The 20759-nt window shown below is 37.7% G+C and overlaps 1 protein-coding gene across 2 annotated transcripts in view; it reads left to right on the forward strand.

Annotated features, from left to right (window-relative positions):
* The window catches only part of LAMA2 (laminin subunit alpha 2), a 542322-nt gene that overhangs the window by 396188 nt on the left and 125375 nt on the right, over positions 1 to 20759 (forward strand). Inside the window, exons 32-34 of one of the 2 annotated variants that reach the window (XM_070557039.1) lie at positions 2329 to 2522; positions 14043 to 14185; positions 17469 to 17567. In XM_070557039.1, coding sequence (XP_070413140.1) covers positions 2329 to 2522; positions 14043 to 14185; positions 17469 to 17567 — 436 coding nt within the window. The remainder of the gene's footprint in view (positions 1 to 2328; positions 2523 to 14042; positions 14186 to 17468; positions 17568 to 20759) is intronic. The other variant, XM_070557040.1, reaches the window with a different exon arrangement.

Genomic DNA, 20759 nt, shown 5'->3' on the forward strand with positions numbered 1-20759 from the left:
TTGTGAAATATATTTCCAAGTAATTCTGTATTATTTGGAAGAAATAATCTAATACTTGCATATAATACAACAAAATATCTAATACTTGCATGTATATAACAGTGCATTTACAATTTTCCATGCCAACAGAAATCAGCAGCAATTAAATAACTCAAAACAATACAAAATCCAAAAATATTTCCATTTGTTTTGGAGATATATACATCATTTAAATATATGTATTTTTAATGTCCACCCGTGTGCATGGTATTCATGCTTAGCCTAATATTCACTTCATGCCTTTGTAAAGACCAGTAGAATGAAGACTCAAATCATCCCTGGACACCAAGGGGATTATCTTCAGTAATTTATGAAAAAACATTTCATAGTATAGCTGCATTTATAAATTGGAGTTACCACTATCTACAGAAGCATGTATACAGAAAAGACCGGAAGGGTACACTGAAGTGAATAATTATTGTCTTAAGGCAGAGTGGCTACAGAAGATTTCTTTTTTTTAATATCCATTAACGTTTAATCAGTAAGAGTTGACAGTTTATGAAGCATATAGACGAGCAGAGTCCTACACTACGAAATGTGAATGGCTTGTGTTGTTTTTGCAGTTCTCAAATGTTGATACAGCTTTAAATTCGTCATCTCTAACATATAAGTGATCAGGTTATATTTCCCTGAAAAACAGCTGTTATCCAGCTAAATTAAACCAAAAGGCTCGGTGAAATTTTTGTTGTAACTTTCCAAATAAATTTGTTCCACTTCTGAGAGCTTCTTAAATCATTTAATCACCTTATGACCTGCCCAAACTGAGCTCAGGTCTGAAACTGCTTAAATGTCTTGAGTGTCCCTGTAATAGAGAAATGGCTCCCCATACTTTAGCTTCGTTACTCTTGTAATAAAATCTTTGAGCATTTAATCAATCTGAACCAGTTTACAATAGAATTCTTTCACTGCAAATATTAAGAAACAATTCAAGTGGACTTATTTAAATGATATTCTTATTGAGCATTTGTAACATTTCATTGGAAATAAAATAATTAAAACTATAAATGTATAAAAGCCTAATGTTACAGATAATTTTCTTCTTGCTTTGCCTTTTCTAACCGGCGCAGGATGAATTAACTTTCACAATCAGCCATGCAAATTTCCACAATCCAGGCCATGAAAGATGGTCTGAGATTATCTGGCCAGTGTTTATAATTTTTGGCTTCAACCTCCTACTGTCTTTCAACATCCTCACGTAATTACCTCTTGAACAAAAGTTCTGATGGTTGCTTGTATTTAGGCTGATTATATATATAATTTATTGTCTAATCCAGGATCTCTAAGGAGAGACAGGAAGTGTTTTTAATAATTAAACCGGGACAACAGGTAATCTGGGACCATCCTCTGTAAACCAGAGCATATAGTCTTCCTAGCATCTTGTAAAGTTACCAAACTTCCCGTAACATAACCCATAGTGATAGATACTTAAGTGATGGATGCATGCATGGGTGGAAGAATCAATGAATTGATTGCCTTTTGGATTCATCCAGTTGGATTTCCTAATTACTCAAATATATTCTATTTGCATAACATTAACCCACTTCCGTGGACACACAATGAAAAATCCATCTTGAGGAAGATGTGGTAGAAAGGAAATACCAATAGAGTTAAATAGAAAATCTAGGAGTTTATTGCCACTTAACTTGATTCTTTTTGCTCATTAGTAAAATTAGTGGATTGATTTCTTTGGTCAATTTGATCTCTAAAATGCATGCATCTGGGAAAGCCTAACAGTCAATATATAATTTTATTCATTTCCACTTGAAAAGGAAGACTTCAAAAAAAAAAGTTTATGATGTAGAGCAGTGGTGGGCAAACTATGGCTCACAAAATTGGCCCGTGGCCTGATTCTGTATGGCACCAAGCTAAGAATGGTTGTTACAGGCAAACATTTACAATTAATTTGATGATAGGAAGCAGTAAATTCGAACCCAAGTTAAGTAAATTTAATACCTCAACAAGAATTACATTCTTCTCATTAATAGATTGGTTTTACATTAGTAGATAAGTATTACAAAATAATTTGTACTCAATTATTATTATTATTGTTTGGAATTCCATCAACCAAAAAGATGTTTGGAAATTTATTTCTCTCTCACTGCGTGATTTTGATTTTGCCTCTTGACCTGCAAAGCTTCAAATATTTACTGTCTGGCTCTTTACAGGAAAAGTTTGCTGACCCCTGATTTATCGACTCTTGGTATCAGTTTTGTTTTAACAAAACACACAACAGCATCAATTCAGAGATACATTATTAATCTCCTTTGCTTTGTCACCGTTTAAATCTAGGTGTGCCCCTGGTTATACTGGCAGCCCAAGCAGCCCTGGAGGCTCCTGCCAAGAATGTGAGTGTGACCCCCATGGCTCGCTGCCTGTCCCCTGCGACCCGGTCACGGGGCTCTGCACGTGCCGGCCCGGAGCCACGGGGCGGAAGTGTGACGGCTGCAAGCACTGGCATGCGCGCGAGGGCGCGGAGTGTGTTTGTACGTATACTAACTTAGCTATCGGTTCTGGGACCTTGGCTCTGTTTCTGTTGCATTTCTAATGAGAAAGACTGTCTTTTTCCCCCCTTTGTTTGCAAAAGCTAGTGCTACTCTTCATTCTTTCTGACGCTATCTATCCACCTTCTGCTGTTCGCCTGCTGTTTTTGTCTCCATCCTGCTGAGCCAAAAACAGCTGAGAAAATCCTCAGCATGCTTCAGTCAGTTCACGGAAGACCTACAGCAAAGCTCCTGCAGACGTATTCTGGTCTATTTTGTCCATCTCAGAGTTTGCAGTTTTACTAAAATTGGCGTTGCCTTTGTGACAGATTAAAGATCTGGGTTTATTAAATTTTTAAGAATCCTCCTGAATTTGTAATCAGCTGGACAGACACTTTAAGCCTTGAATTACAACTGACTTTTCTCTTCCTGGCTTTTACGGGAATTCATGAGCATACTGCTTCCTAACTTTCTCTTGGACGCAGAACCTGGAAGCGGTGAGGGTGAACTCCAGTATTTTGACTCACGTGTACTATAAATGGAGGGTGATTTGCTCTCTCGCTCTCTCTCCTTGTTTACCTGCTTTTGGATTCAGTAATGCCATATTGAAAGTACATCAAATATCAGTAGTTAAATACGGTTCTTGGGCCTTATATAAATTCTAATCTAAAAGAGGTTATTTATAAATTTAGGGAGGCACTGTTATATTATAGTATTCTTCTCCTTGACAGAATTTACATTAGTGGTCTTAATTCTTTCTAACAAATAGAAATGTAAAATATTCTGGTACCTTTTATTTCAATGCTTACCTATTTTAATGTGTTTATGCATGCCGGTATTTCTGGTTTTAACATCTTATGTGTGTCTAAATCTTAATAACATTTTAATTAGAATTTTTACTTGTGCTGTAGTTTCATAAATTACCTCGAAAGCTAATCTGACTTTTAAAATATGGCAAAACGTAAAGACTGGGTGAGTTTGGGAATATAGGTTTTTAAATTTTTTTTTCTATGTATTGCAACCATCTTTAATGAAAATGTATCACATTTAAAATAAAAATAAATGTCAAGCTTGATGGGGAGAGTAAAGTAATATGTAATATGCATTTACATTATCACATTTAGTTCTTGGTATACATATATTCACTCTGCTCAATTATAATGGTGTATTTCAATGATAATGAAGTCGACTTCCAATGTAATCCAACTAGTTTTAATATTGTTTTCAAGTTAAATTATTAACATGGATATATTGAAGTAGATAATATATAGTCCTAATGTAAACACTAATCTAAACAGTCTTGAGTTCAAATTATCAATTTTATTAACTATCCAGAAATAAACTTGAAGTAAAAAGATCACATTTGATATGAAGCCCAAAATATTATAACACATTAAAATTTGTGAGAGATAAAATAATGGGATTATTTTCTGACCATTTCTTTTAAAGGGAAATGTCATTCTGCCCATCAACAACAATGGCTGTAAGTTCTTATTCTGTTGATGATCAATACTTTATATACATTTAAATAAATTTATAACAAGAAAACTCAATTCATTTTTTTCCCTGTTACATAAGTGAGTTTTAAATATCCCAGTGATATGAAAAGTACCAATCCTCCAGATACAAAGTTACACCAGCCTTAAATGTTGATTTGCATTATTCTTGTCCCATAGGGAAACGTATTTTCAGTCACTATACCTGATAATTCAGTGCAGTTGCTATGTCCAGGAAATGTTAATATTCTTCTGGTGGATTAAATTATAGTGGTTTTTCTTATACCAAAAAAAGTGTTAAATTATGGGGATTTTTTTTTGCTATTTAGACACTTTTTCTAAAGTGTTTATAATTACTTTATAAATAAGTATATTTCTTTTATATTTATAAGATATTTGTAATAAATATTTTCATTTTATAAATGCTGTATAGATTTTCTTCATGCTGCTCTTAAATATTAGTGATTTCTACTTACTTCTAGGAATGTTTTCTCTTTACCATTTGTTAGGTTAACTGTAAGAATTGTTACATAGAGTGTCTTCAGATTTTTCTTCTTTTTTCATCTTTTACAATTTCTTCTGCTGTGGAAAATTATGTTATGGTTCTATCATGCTGGCCTTTCCCAGGACACGGTTCCTACTTCTAGTTTTGAAATGAGATAAAACAAGACACAAGTGAGGACATAACTCAACTTATCCTCACTTCTCTTTTAGACTCTTTCTAGATCCTTAAGCTAAATTAGAGCAAGAGACCAAAGAATGGCGTCACCTGGCCCATTTGATCTGCAGGGCCTGTGCTAGGACATGTGACTCTAGCGGAACTTTACAAGGCCTGGTTCCAGCAAGAGAATATATGTATACTAAGAGAAATATCTTCTGAGAAAAGCTTCTTCTCAGCTTAGAGCCCATGTTACCTCAATGAAGAATAAAGATAAAATGGGCTAAAGATACAAAATAAAAAGTTTTAAATATATATAATGTCAATAAATACATATTTTTTTTCTGCTAACCATTGAGACTCTCTCCTCTAAGATTTCAAACGTTATAGTAGTTATGATAAGTTGTTATTCATCAGAGATTCTTTTAATTAAGGTCACATCGGTTTATAACATTGTGTAAATTTCAGGTGTACATCATTATATTCCAGCTTCTGTATAGACTGCATCGTGTTCACCACCAAAAGTCTAGTTTCCATCCATCACTGTACATATGTACCCCCTTACCCCTTCGGCTTCCCCCCTACCCCTTCTCTGGTAACCACCAGTCTCTCTCCATATCGATGTGTTTGTTGGTTGGTTTACCTTCCACATATGAGTAAAATCATATAGTATTTGTCTTTCTCTGTCTAACTTATTTTACTTAGTGTAATACCCTCAAGGTCCACCCATGTTGTCGCAAATGGCATGATTTCATCTTTTGTATGGCTGAGTAATATTACATTGTATACACACACACACAGATATACATACTACATCTTCTTTATCCATTCATCCATTGATGAGTACTTAGGTTGCTTCTAGTCATGGCTATTGTGAATAATGCTGTGATGAACATAACAGTATATATATCTTTTCAAATTAGTCTTTTCATGTTCTTTGGATAAATACACAGAAGCATAATAGCTGGATCATATAGTATTTCTGTTTTTAACTTTTTGAGAAATCTCCATACTGTTTTGCATAGTGGCTGCACCAGTTTTCATCAGAGATTTTCAGGTGGAGTCCTGTCCTCTATGCAGGTGAATGGCGCACTAGTTGGGTGCCCAGATTCCGTTGGCTGCCTTTTTATGTTTTCCTAATGGGAATAATTTGGCACAGCCCTACCATGTGTTCTTGCCTTATGCATTTCGGTGAGTTCTGAGTGGCTGTTTAATAGACTTCCCAAGTCAGGACTTGTCCTTAGTAAGTTATTTAATACAAATCCAACCTCTTCTTTAAACCTTCATCCGTAATTTACATGTCATTTTATAAAATGAGGACAACCACCTGCCCTTCTGAAATTTGAGACTGAGCAGGAAAGCCATTATTTCTTTCATAATAAAGTTTCATATTGTGAAACACAAAACTTGGATTTGTTCATGTCCTATTTCCTATAGACTAGTAGTTAACACACAACAACCCAAGTGATGTTTAAACTAGATTACGAGTATCATAGTAAAATATATTACTCTCCTAGAGAACAGAAATTAAAACTAGTAGCTGTTGGTAAGATGCTGTTCCACAGAGTGCCTGAAATAGCATGTTATAAATATCAAATTGATGCTTCCTATTTTTATTTGTTGCATGTGAGATATTAGGAATATATCAGCTTCATTATTTATAGTCACAATTTATCTAAAATATAACATTTAAGATGATGTTTTGCTTGCAGTGTTGCAAAAGCCATCATGAAGTGTGTTTTCTACCTGCAACCTAAGCTAAGCCTAGCTAAATGTGGTAACGTACCTTAACTCCAAAATACACACCTTCCAGCCACTTGGTGAAACCTGAAGTCTGAAGTTTTATCCTACATTGGTACCGATCTAGACAGACAAAGTCAAGGTTATTGTTTTAAATAGCCAATTACTGCCGAGGATCTTACCACAAGAATGCAGAGGCCCTCAAATATTAACACTAGAACACTGCTGTCCTCTTATCATCAAAGATGATTGCTAGTGGCACTTACTGCTCCCTGTATATGAGGGCAGGAACAAAGTAGTGGAATGCGGTTGATCACTGTAAAGAAAATAGGACTTTCTATAATAGAAGATGATTAAAAAAAAAATCAGTTGATCTCCAGATGCTATTTAGTGAGCTTTGGCTTTGCTTTTCCGCTAGGTGATTCCCCTCCATCCTGGCCCACTGAATGTTGTCCTCTCTCTGCCTCCACTTAATCCCCAAGCACTAGTTCCTATTCAAAGGCCAGTATGTCTACGGTAGTTTTCTACATCTCTAAGCCGTGGCATGTTGTTCAAATGCAGGCGTCAGGGAATCTATAAAAGCAACTTGTGTTCATCCTGTTTGCACCTTCTCTGCATCTGTTTTGTTAGTAAAAGACGCTTCGAGTTTCTTGTTGTCAACCTTCTCAGCATAGGTCCAGGCTAACAACATGATAGAACAGCCAACCATCACTCTGATTCCAGGTAGTGTTCCTGGTTATTGGCAGTCAGTCTCAGCGGTTTGTATGTCGCATTGAGAAAGCTGTTCTGTTAGTGGATGAAGGAGTTGTGCCATTGAACTGTCATCTAGAGAGACTGATCACTATTTCCTTTACTTTCAGTCGGGCTGCATTTTAAGAGAAAGTTCCATCTGATTACAATTTTCACTCTGCTAGATCCAGGAAGTTTATTGTCCTCGAAGAACAATAAAATCATGTGATTTTAAAGTCAGAAGAAGAAAGATAATTTTATCATCTCCTTTTTGGTGGCGTTCCTGAAACAGACGATCTTCTGATGCCACGAAGCATGCTGTTGTGAAGTGGCTCCAGACGGTTGGAATCCTGGCCGGCCACATACAAGTTTTGTGACATTAGATTAGTTAACTTTTCTAAACCTCATTTCATTATCTATAAAATGGAAATAAGCTACTACATACGTATATGTGAAGTATGTAAGCATAATAGATGCTTCATAAATCCTGGGCGTTATCATCATGGTTCTCATCATAAAGTGTGGTTTTGTGCAGCTCATCAGTTCCTGATGAAATATCTAGGTTAGGCTGAATTCTAGCTTTTTATAATTAAAGTCACTGAAAACCTCTTTTATGACCACCTTACATTTTTTTTATCTCTTTAAGTTCTTCACATGACAATATTTATAGATTCATAAATATTCTGATTGTGACTATTTTTCTCATTTTTAAAATGAAGATTTTAATAGTACTTGCTTCATAGAATTACTGTGAACATTAGATGAGATGATGATGGCAAGATATAACATATTGCTTGCTATGTGGTGAATATTGTGTAGATAAAAGTTACTATCCCTTTATTATTTACAGTACTTCCAAAGTTTCCATTTGTTTTTTGAAAAGCTACACCATACTTGAACCATATTGAACTTGTTTTTCATATATGTACAGAATTCTGTATAATATATATAGTAAATAAAATTTATATATAAATTTTAAATTTAAATTAAAGACAAAAATTTATAGTATATATAATGCAAATTTTATATGTAAATTTACATATACGCATACATATATATATACACCACAACTTGGTACATGAACAAATTCACTAGCTTCATCTAAAACCTACAGAATACCCGTCCGTTAATTCAAAGAAATAATAGGCAAAAAAAGCCTTCTTAACCAGTTTAAAACCAAATTTTTATTTTAGAAGATATTTACTTATATATAATAATAAGCCCTAAATATATGTTAATCCAAAAGTTTCTTCTTGAAGGGGAAAGGGAAAAGAGAGAAATAAAATCCATACCCTTGAACTCTCAGTAGCCTTAATGTAGAAGAGTTAAGTTAAAGCATGGATATTCAGACAAAAATTTTTTCTTTTGTTGAAAATGTATATTTACTCATTTTATCCCCATTTGAGTAGAGCAGACAATTTATGCATCTTTACCTAAAATTGGTTAATAGGTTTGGCCTTTTCAAAAATACTCAATGCACTCGTTTCAGCTTCAGCTTCCTTGGTCTGGCTGCAGCCTGTGAATTTTTTGTGACAGTATGCCAGGAGTTATTATGCATGGGGGACTCTGGTGGAAATGCAGTATTTTGTGCTAATTGCTAACAGAAAGATCTGTAATCTCAGCTGCGTGATCTGCCCCTTCCATGTGCCCAGCTATAACGATCAGAATTTAGTACGGCATTTGTTAATATTAGACACCAATTTATCCTGACACTTTTATAGGCAAAGCCTCAGAAACATTTAGTCATGTAAAATATAATCATAGTCTTGAAATATTTGCTTTTGCTCCCATGCATTTTAGGCAGGATCTCACTTTATAACCTTATCTCTATAGCGGAATTGAATGGTCTGGAGGGGTCCTTTTTGGGGCCTGATTATAAGCTGGGGGTTAATTTACACTGAGTAGTTACTGCACCCTTATCAAAGAACAATGGTTTACATAGCGTGAATATTCCATGTCTCTATATACTCTTCAAATCTTCCCTTTCATAGTGAATTAAATGTGGTTTTAATTTGCAGCCCATTTCCAGTGTTTGGTGCCAGACATTTCAGATTTTTTAGGGCAAATGGAAGCAGCTTGTGGTGTAAGTAAAATATTTTGTGTCAGAATTAAATAGCAAACCATTATGTAGAGGGCGCACTTCCCCCACGTGTTTATCTTATAACTGTATGAACTAGACTCATAGAGAAGCTTTGAAAAAATCCCCATGGCTGTGCTATTCATAAGTCTTTCTGACTCATTTGGACAGGTGTTAGTATATTACTTGGAGCATACCATAAAACTTACCTTCCACTTATGGAAATGTGCTTGTACTTTGTTCCCCGCAAAGCAAATACAGAGACCATAGACATGGGATAATAGACCTTTGGACATAGAGACATAAAATGGAATGTATGAGTCCTTAAAAGAGCAATTAAATACATTTTCATTTCAACGGCTGAAGATGAGGAACCAAAACAGATGGGCAGGGGGTAGAATAAATGAGAGAAAAATCAGTATTCATCATGCCTCTTGGCATTCTAGCTCACCAATTTACTCTGTAGTATATTACAGTAAATCAGATCCAGTTCTGCATTCCAGTCCCTGATTTATTCTTGTATGAAGTAAAGACTGAGAAAACTTTTCCCTGAAAATTTCTGCAAGCATCAGTAAGGAGCCACTAGCCATACTGTTATCAATGAACTGACTCAATTCCCTGCTTGGACATGAGTAGGTTATAAATTATAAATAAATTAGAGAAAGGGCTAGAAAAGATTCCTGAGAACACGCTGCTCTAAAACGCATGGTGAGATGTCATGCTATCAAGTATCTTCTGAGATCTTGAAAGTAAAAAAGAGCATATTGCTTGCTTACATCTTGAGAACATCTCAAAATACATCTTCACTGGAAGTCGAATGGAACTTTTGAAACAATAATGAACATGGACTCAGTGGGACAGGAACCTTCATATTCTTCATAACTTTTAATAAAATTAGGCATTCTTAGTAATACTTGTTTTTAACCTTTGAATTGCAACTTGTAAGTCTCTGATCTGAATTTACGCTCTAAATCTCACATACGAAACTTAGGAAAGTGTCTCAGCTATCTGTTGCTGCCACTCCAAAATTCAATAGCTGAAAACAACAACTGTATATATCCTCAAGGTTCTGTAGGTTGGCGATTTGGAGTGGGTTCCATTGGATAGTTCTTTTGTTGTCATGCCTGAGGGGTCCCAGGTGGCCTCATTCACTGTGATAGGGCTCAGCTGGAATTGTTGGGCTTGCCTTTCTCTCACTCACCTTGACTCTCTTGCTCACAGAGGTTAGCCTGGGATTGTTCACAAGGCAGCAGGGTTCCAAGAATGTGGAAGCAGACACTGCAAATCCCCTTGCAGCTGAGGCTCGAGAGTCACACAGTGTCCCTCTGGCACGCTCTGTGTCAACCCAGATTCCAGGGCAGCGAAAGAGACTCTACCTCTTAATGGGGGGAGCAGCAAAGAAGTGGTAACCATTTTCAATCCACCCCAGAAATGAGCATTGCCCTTATCTGGTCAGTAGCTCATCCCAGTTGTTTCCTTCTTTTTCTTTCTTTTCTTTCTTTTTTTGTTTTTGTGAGGAAAATTCGCCCTGAGCTAACATCCGTTGCCATTGCCGACCCTCCTCTTTTTCTGTTTGAGGAAGGTTAGCCCTGAGCTGACATCTGTGCCAATCTGCCTCTACTTTGTATGTGAGATGCCTCACTGACAAGTGGAGTAGGTCTGCACCCGGGATCTGAAGCCATGAACCCCAGGCCTCCAAAGCGGAGTGTGCAGAACTTTAGTCACTTGGCCACGGGGCCAGCCCCCAGTTGTTTCTTTCCTAATAATGTTTTGTCTCTCTTTTCTTCCCCCCAATCCCTGCATTCCAATAACTCTTTCCTGGGTCAAAACTGAATTACCTCATGCAGATATCATAATAGTTATCTCCTTAACATTAGTCAGTCTCTGCCTCACTAATCACAAGACAATTTTCTCCCTCTAACCATTGCTTTTATGCTATTCTCCTGTCCCTCACACATCTGTGTGGTTCTCTATTTTCTATCATATATCAGGTTCTCGCATTCAGACATTTCCTATTTGGCCAATCTCCCTCTCTCTCTCTCTCTCTCTCCACCCCTTGCCCTCTCTCCCTCTCTTCCTCTCACTGTCCCTCCTTTTCTCAGTCCTCTCTTTCTAATTCCATGATCTCCAAATTATTTTTTGCTCTTCTTTCACAAAGATAGTAGTAAACAAATATTTATTGATTATTTACTATGTGCAAGACACTTTCCTAGGCACTGTGACCGAAGGTGATTAATTGGTCCCTTCTCTGGGGAGAGAGAAACAATATATAAGTAAATAAAATAGTAAGATAGCCCGTACACGCTTGAGTGTTGAGATAACAAGACAAAAGGAATGCAGTAGTGACTGGCGGGGACAGTAATTTCAGAGTCATCACGGCCTACCCCTCCAGGGAAGTAGCACTTGAGAACTTGACCTGAACATCCAGGAGCCACAAAGGGAAAGGTGGAGGGAGAATTGTTCTAGTCGGAGGAGACAGTAAGCAAAATGTTGTCTTCTAAATCCTTGCTCTCTTTAGGATTGAGCATCCCTAAAGTTTATCATCTGCTCCAATAGCTATGAACCCTGGCTGCATAACAGGATCATCCGGAATCTTTTAAAAAATGCTGATGCCTAGGCCTATCAACAGACCCATCAAATCAGATTCTCTGGTGGCGGGGAGGGGGAGTACCTGGATATCTGTATTTTATAAATCCCCGCCTGATTCCAATGTGCAGCCAAAATAAGAACCACTGACTTACAGCAGTGCTTTTCAAATGTTAACGTGCATAGATCACGCGGGAATCTTTCTAAAATGCAGATTCTAATTAACTAGATCTGGCGTGGGCCCAGGATTATGCATTTCTAATAAGTTACTAGGTGATGCCAATGCTGCCGACCTGATTGCTACTCAAAGTATAGTGCACAGACCAGACGTATCAGTATTCCCCTGGGAGCTTGTTAGAAAAGCACATTCTCAGTCAGAGAATGAGAAACTAGGTCTTTCGCTCACCTCTCGAATCAGAAACACCGAGGGTAAGGTCCAGCCCTCTGTGATTTAAGACAGTTCTTCAGATGATTCTGAGATCCACTAGAGTTTGAGAACCAGACTGTGTCTTGGTGTTTAGACATGGTCCGCTTGGCACCTAAATGTGTTCCAGGTTATGTTTTCTACGATTGTTTCATGTAGACAACTCTGTCAAAACTTCCCAAGTACTTGCATTGAACTGAGGGTGTGAAGCCGCAATTCTCTCTTCCTTTCATGTGATTTCCATGCAGAGCAAATGCTCTTTCATTCTGGTCGGGAGAAGAGGAAGAGAGACAGCTCTAGTTCCAGACTTCAGCTCCTGCCTCTAAAGCCTCTGTTCACTCAGCTTGTAAGGCACCAGGAGCTTGCAAAGCCCCGGCAGGTGGCACGCTACAGTTGCAGGTGTCACCTGCAAGGAGTTGATTTATTAAAGGCCTTGCTGGGGCCGTTTAATCCCTGTGAAAGGGTATTGTAACTCACCTCTAACTGCTGTCCTATCAAAAAATCACCCTCTGTCCTACTCTGCGTTTACAAGCCTCAGTTAATGGTTTTCTCTCCATTAGGCAGCTTAGGGGAGTGCTGTTTAGAGCCCTAATTGAATTCTTGCCAGTTTGGGGCATGATCAAAGCTGCTCCAAATCCTGGTATTTTCCCTCTTCTGTATTTTCCTCTCTTCTAACATGTGTATAGTTTTGATACCTCTATCTGTGGAATATAAGCTAGAAATTATAACTGTATCCATGAATGCATATTGTAAATATGGTAGCACGTGCTCCTTGGCCTGGAGAAGCTACACCTCATTACTCTGATGCAAAGAGTGAAAAAAAGATGTTTTTAACTAAAAAATTCAAACTGAATATGAACATCTTTAAAATCCTCCAAAAGAATCAATGTATTTTAATTTTAGAAACTGTAGTATTTGTGAGATTAATTTGATAATGAAGAGACAACAGTCCATTTTTTCTCTCCACCAGTTCTACCACCAGCACCCCTCCACCCCCACCAAATTCCCATAGTCCTTTCTAATCATCAAAAAAATTATAGGTAGGACATTAGCACTCTTGGCTACTTAAAGAACAAAGTTGTCCTGGCCCTTGGCAATGATTGATGCACAAAATCGGATTAGGTTAATCATGTGAGCAGGAATCTATGGGGCTGCATCTAATCATGGGTGATAATGTGCTGAAACACTAAAGAGGAAGAGCTGGCAAATAAATAAACAAATAAATAAAAATCATGAGGAAAAAGCATAAATGATAAAATTCTTTTTTTAAGAAAAATAATTCTTCTCAATAGCTGTCAAGCTAAAAAGTTATAGTTTTCGGATATGTCATACATTACACACGTGGAGACACAATGCTGTCGATGCCCCACAGTGCAGAAGAGTGGCACTGCACATTTGCATGCATTTTCAGACTCTGGAATGTGTTCTATGCCCTCATTACAGATTCCCTCTAGGTTGCTCATATGGGAATTTCTGGAGCGATTATAATGTGATATTCTGTGTCTTACTTCTCCTTTAATACTTCTGCAATAAACTCATTTCCCTCAAACCCATTGGCTCCTCCTCTTTGGTTCCTTGTTTCTATCATCATCCGTATTTCAGGTTCTGGGTGACAGGCATGTCTGTTCTTTTGTTGTTCTCTTCATCTCTTTTCAACTGTCCTCCATTTGAAAGCATTAATTATCTGAGATGAGTAGCATCATCTTTCACAGAATTATACTTGGGCCATAAAATATTTCATAGCTGAAATCTTTGAACATCTGTCTGGGATGCTTAGCAGAAGTAAATATTTTTTGTCGTTTCTGTTTCACAGTTTGTGGAGATGAATGCACGGGCCTCCTTCTCGGTGACTTGGCTCGCCTGGAGCAGATGGCCATGAGCATCAACCTTACTGGCCCACTGCCTGCTCCATATAAAATCCTGTATGGGCTTGAAAATACGACTCAGGAACTGAAGGTAGGTTGGAGCAGCAACAGCAAGAGCCTGGGAGAAGAGGACAGAAGCTCCCCAGGGAGTAGTGGCCGTAATTGGTAAATGCTCTTCCCGTTGCCCCAAATCAAGACAAGCAGCCGTTAGGGAAGTTCAGAGACTTTCTAAACCAGTGTTTTTCAGACTTGAGAACTATAATATGCAGATTGCTATTAAGAGAAAAGAGGCTCATGCACCACCCCCTGTTTGGTCTAAATCAATTTTATGATGTCACTTAAATATGTGCAAACATAAGATCAGGTATGAATTATTTGTACTTATAGCTTTATAAAATCAAAACAAATTAATCCTTACAAAAGCATAAAAAATGAAATTCAAATTAAAAACATTAATATAAAATAACAGATGATTTTTGCTGAAAGCAGATTCCTACTTGCAACCAGAATATGATACTGACTCCTTCCACACACGTTCTTTTATCAGTACATTTCTCCTACCCTTCCGCAATTTGAACCAGAGAGCCCCTTGCAAGGAGTCCTGAAATGACATTCGGCATCACTTGACAAGTCTGCATGATTTATGTGCTCAATCTGCCATATGATCAAACACGCATGCAAACGTGGGCTCTGAGATCCAGCGGTCATGCTCAGCTCTCTGGGGTCCAGGCTGGGTTCCATAAATGCTTACATTAACATTTCAGTTTCTTGTCAAAGTGAAAATGCAAGATTAAAGTTTTGTACTAAAGAACCAGTAGACCTTTGAAAGTACTTCAGCAAGAGCTAATTTGAGAAACACTATTCTAAAAGACTGTTAAAGCTTTTGGTAGTTCATGAGATACGAGAGAATGTTAAGGAAATTGCAGTTTCATCTGATGAAAAAAGATGAAAGGTGAAAGATTGATATACATTATCAATCAATTACTAGATATTTATTGAGAATTTCTAGAAAATCCCAGTATTGCATTTGGTTCCCTGGGGTTTCATGACTCCTATAACGTCGTGTCTACTCTCAGGATCTTAGAGTCTAGGTGGTTAACAAAGTAAACAACAATTAAACAATGTGCAAAGACACATAATTGCCATGTGCTTTACAGAAATTTGACATAGAGTACAAAGATTGGAGAAATAGGTAAGATTCTGAGTAACCAGAGAATGCATCATTAATGAGAGTATAATTTGTGTTGGACCTTGAAGGACAGAGACAATTTTAACCGAGAAATATTGGCGAGGACTGGAGGAAGAAAGCTAAGATTTATTCACTAGGCATTGGCAGATATTCTTCTAGGGAATATATTCTTTAATCTGGACCATAGCCTTTAAGGTAAGTATTATTACACTATTTTCCAAAGAAGAAATAAATAATGACCATAACAAGAATAACATTTGTTGATGAGTAACTCTGTGCTAGGCCATTGAGTAAAGTCTTTCATGGATTGTCAAGCATAAATCTTACAGAAACTTCAAGAAGTAGATAGAAGTACTGTATCATCTATAGTTGTTTCAGGTAGGGAAGCTGGGGCACAGAAAAGTTACCCATGAGACACAAGGTCACATGGCTACTAGGTGTAGAGCTGGGATTTGAATAGAGGCAGTATAACTTTCGGCCCTGTGAGAAGGAAACCACCTTTGCAAAGCTCAGAGAGAGAAAATAACTTGCCTGGGAGGACCCAGCCCACCAGTGATGAGGTCTCCTTCACTCTCGGCTCATACGTACTCTTGCCGCCTGAGCAGAGGCAGAAGTGTGAATGCACAAGGCTTGTCTGGCAGACATTAGAAGTCAGGCCTGCCGGTGAAAGATAAGGCTGGAGACTTGAGTGGGGCAGGGTGACGTGACGGACAACCTTGAAAACCAGGCAGAGGAATCTGAGTTTGCCTTGTAGGCCCAGTATTCAAGAACGTGAAGAGTTTTAATAAAGAAGATGCTGACCAGTTATTTTCCTTATACATGGAGGGAATACAAAGAAAGGAAATTAAAGTGGAAAAGTGAATACTTCAGCAAGACATAGAAAATGTTTAGAATAATCCTTAAGCAATGGATGAAGTTCTGAAGGGCCCTGTAGGAGAGACTCTGATCTGTAGACGGATTCTGAGCCGGGGGTCAGTAGTCTGCTTCCTTATGGCTGGGTGTTGGTCAAAATGACCTTGATTTTTCTTAAATTCCAATCTTTCTTGATTCTGTGTTTGTGTTCTTTGTCCGTAATTTGTTTAATATCTGAAAACTTTGGATCCTATTTTGATATTTTGAAACCTTAAGCAAGTTATGTAGCTGCTCTTTGCAGTTCCTGTCACTGTGTCAGTGCTCCCAGACTCCAGCCAGAGCTCACCAGGAACGCACATGCGATGGAACAAGTTGGGTTTATTAGCTCATTGCAACAAGGGACACTGCACGCCACAGGGAATTTTGGGGTGTCTTAATAAGAGGGTGTTAGGAATAATTTCTAGTTTGGGGGTTTGTGCTAGGTGATTTGGGGCAGATTCCAAGGAAGCAAGGCTTTGCGCTGGATCGGGTGCTATTAGGAAGTGGGAATAATCCTATAAGTAAGTATTCTAATGAATCTTACCTAGAAGGAGGGAAGAACAAAGGAGGGCTGAAGCTGTGCTTAGGAGGAGGTGGTGGTCACTCGTATTAGCCAGGAAATGGGATTTGGGTGCTTCTGTGGTCTGCACAGAGATCACAGTTTTGTCTGTGTTTAGACAAGGTTATGGAGTGGTCTCATGTTTTGTTTCATTCATCACTGTCACAGAGTGACTCTGTCTAATGTCAGTGTTCTGTGAGATTGATGATGTTCAAGAGGAGAAGAATATGGCCTAGCTGTGAGTGCCAGGCCAGCTCCAACCAACGGGCCAGTTGCTTAGTGCCTGGCCAGGTCCCTATGTCAAGGGCTCTTGTGCTCTTTCTTGCCTGTAAACTGTATGTCTGTTGATTGAGATGGGAGCCTTAAAGAATTAGAGGGAGTTCATCTTGACTCTGCATTACTGGCCGTGTGATCTCATGTGAGTTTTTAACTCTTCTTCAAGCCACAGTATGGAATAACATTTACCTGATGGAATTGTTGTAAGAATTAAAGGAAAAAAACAAAAAAGCCTGATATATGATAATTTCTCAATAAATTATGCAATTTGCATTATTTACCAGAATATTCCACACAGCGATTTGTGTATGTGTCCCATTGAAATAGTCTGTTTTTCTTTCAAGGTGAGAAGGCTAACTTCTTTGGATACAAAGGAAAACTGGGTTCTGTTAAGTGTTTGAGCCCATGATGACTGCAAGACCATTTACTAAAATGCATTTGGAATGAAATCTCTTTCAGCACTTGCTGTCACCCCAGCGGGCCCCAGAGAGGCTGATTCAGTTGGCAGAGGGCAATCTGAACACACTCGTGACAGAAATGAATGAGCTTCTGACCAGGGTAAGTTGGCAAAATCATGAATCTTCTAAAAGCAGATAATCATGTAAATTAGGGAAAATTACTTCAAATTTCAGACATGCAAATCTTGTTCTTCCTAATTCTCAATTTGGTGCATGAAGTAGATGTATTTTTGACTTGCTACTTCTGCCTCAGATAAAATCCTAGAACCCAGTAGCACAAAGACGTGTTAGGATACTCAGGAAGCGTCAAGAACAATAACTAAAATTACCAGAGTAATGGTGTATTTTGAAAACTCTATGCAGTAGCTTCCACAAAAGTTTTTATCAATTCTGAATTACAAAAGCACTGTCTTTGACTATGTAGAGAAAAAGAAAAACGAATGAAAATACTTGTAGTCTCTTTGATCTCATCATGGGATTTTTACATTTGTATAAAAATACAGTCTAAATCAGTATTCTTACACAAAAGAGAAAATCTTCTTTATTGTGAAAATCCCAAGCATTTAAGACACTTTTGAAAGTTAGAATGTCCATGTTGCATTGATCAGACTTTTTAAGGAACGGAGAGTTTTAAACTTTCAAAACTGCAAGAGGGTTAAGGTTCTTTTTGCTACTAGGGAGCGAAGAAAACAACATAAAGTCCGCCATCTTGTGGCCGGAAAAGTGCATGGACAGGAAGACTGGCCTGTAATTTAGGGATCCACTTTGCCTATCTAAGGGCTTTAAATGAGGAAGAATATTGGAGCCAGAAGGTTCTTACAGATTATCTAGTCCATTTATTTTTAAGGAGAGATATGAATTAACAATGGCCATACAATTCACTAAACTCAGGGACCTACGTAGGACCTGGTGTCCAGATTCCCACTGGCCTGGTACTATTTCCACCTGACCTGCGGCTGGTTTAGACTTGCCACAGGAAAATCAAATGGGCTTCTCAGCACATAGTGATTCACAATGGCCCTGCTGTTACAATAGCATACTAAACAGATTTTCAGAATCTCATACCAGCAATATAGAATGTATAGATATAGAGTTTCTTGCCAAATGTAGTTAGACATTAATTAGATTAATGAGCATATTTATCTCATATTAACTTAATATATGATAGTTCTGTATTTGTTACATGAATACAACTAAATAAGAAATTTTAAACAGATCATAACAGAGTACATTTGAATGGATCAGTTCAACAAGCACTTGAGAATGTTCATTCCATACAAAGCCCAAGCTATGTGTTGGCAGATGAAAGATATAAATGAGGCTCAGTCTCTTCAAGGAGCTTGCAGTCTAGTGTGTGTGTGTGTGTGTGTGTGTGTGTGTGTGTATAAGCACTTAAGTGTGTGAAGTATAATATGGGACAACTGCATGCAAATATATAATACAACATAAAACAAAATAAAGGAACAAGAAATATACCTGCAAAATATATACACATGGAATAATTTAATCTAGTTAAGGATAGTTTGGGAAATTTCCTTGGAATTTGTAGCATTTCATTCATTTGTTCATTCATTCATTCTTTCATTCTGTTAATAATTTTTGGGAGTCTACCGTGCTCTAGGTACTATGACAGAATGACAGACACTGTCATAGAGGGATAAGCAGATCTAACCCAGTCATTACTCCTAGTGGGCTGATTACAGCCTAATGATCTGAGCCTAGAGACAAAAGAAATATTTCACTAGGAGAGTTGGGTCTATATTATGTCTTAGTTTACATTCTTTTATCTTTCCAGCAGACTCTCCCATGCTAAATTTTTCAAAATAGACTTTATATTTTAGAGAATTTTAAGGTTCAAAGCAAAATTGATTGAAAAATACAGGGAGCTCCCATTTACCCCCTGCTCCTACACAAGCATAGCCTCCCCCATTATCAACATCCTCCACCACAGTGGTACATTTGTTACAATAGATGAACCTACATTGTCACATCATTATCACTCAAAGTCCATAGCTTACTCTTGGTGTTGTACATTCTGTGGTTTTTGACAAATGTTTAATGACATGTCTCCATCATTATAATATCATAAAGAGTAGATTCACTTCCCTAAAAATCTTCTCTGCTCCATCTATTCATCCCTCCCTCCTCCTAAACCCTTGGAGACCACTGATCTTTTTACTGTCTCCATAGGTTTGCCTTTTCCAGAATGCCATAGGGTTGGAATCATACAGTATGTAGACTTTTCACATTGGCTTCTTTCACTTAGTAATATATATTCAAGGTTCCTCCATGTCTGTTCATCACTTGATAGCTCTTTTGTTTTTAACACTGAATAATATTCCATTTTATGGATGTACCACAGTTTATTTACCCATCTGCTTACTGAAAGACATCTTGGTTGCTTCCAAGTCTTGGCAATATGCTTAAAGCTGCTGGAAACATTCATGTGCAGCTTTTTGTGTGGACATAAGTTTTAAACTCATTTGGGTAAATACCGAGGAACACCATTGCTGGCTCACATTGTAAGAGTATGTTTAGTTTTGTAAGAAACCGCCAAAATGTCTTCCGAAATGGCTGTACCATTTTGCATTTCCACCAGCAATGAATGAGAGCTCTTGTTGCTCCTCATCCTCACCAGCATTTGGTGTCATCAGTGTTTTGAATTTGGGCCATTCTAATAGGTGTATAGAGGTATCTCATGATTGTCTTAACTTATAATTCCCTAATGACATATGATGTAGAACATCTTTTTATAAGCTCATTTGCCATCTGTACATCTTCTTTGCTGAGGTGGCTGTTCAGGTATGGCTATGGCCTGAATGTTTGAATCACCTCAAAATTCCTGTGTTGAAATCCTAACCCCCAAGGCAAAGATATTAGAAGGTTTGGCCTTTGAGAGGTGATTAGGTTTGACGGCAGAGCCCTTGTGAATGGAATTAATTCCCTTATACAAGGGACCTCAGAGAAATCCTTTGTCCCTTCCTTGCCATGTGAAGACATAGTGAAAAGATGCTGTTAATGAACCAGGAAGCAGGTTCTCACTAGACATGGAATCTGCTGGGGACTTGCTCTTGTACTTCCTGGCCTCCAGAACTGTGAGAAATAAATTTCCGTTTGTATAAGCCCCCTAGTGTATGGTATTTTGTTATAGCAGCCTAAATCACAATTCTTTTCTCTCTCTTTTTTTAAAGGTATGCATTTTGGTGAGGAAGATTGGCCCTGAGCTAACATCTGTTGCCAATCTTCCTCTGTTTTTTTCTTCTCCCCAAAGCCCCAGCACATAGTCGTATAT

This window comes from Equus przewalskii, chromosome 9 (assembly GCF_037783145.1).
Source record: "Equus przewalskii isolate Varuska chromosome 9, EquPr2, whole genome shotgun sequence".
NCBI lineage: Eukaryota > Metazoa > Chordata > Mammalia > Perissodactyla > Equidae > Equus > Equus przewalskii.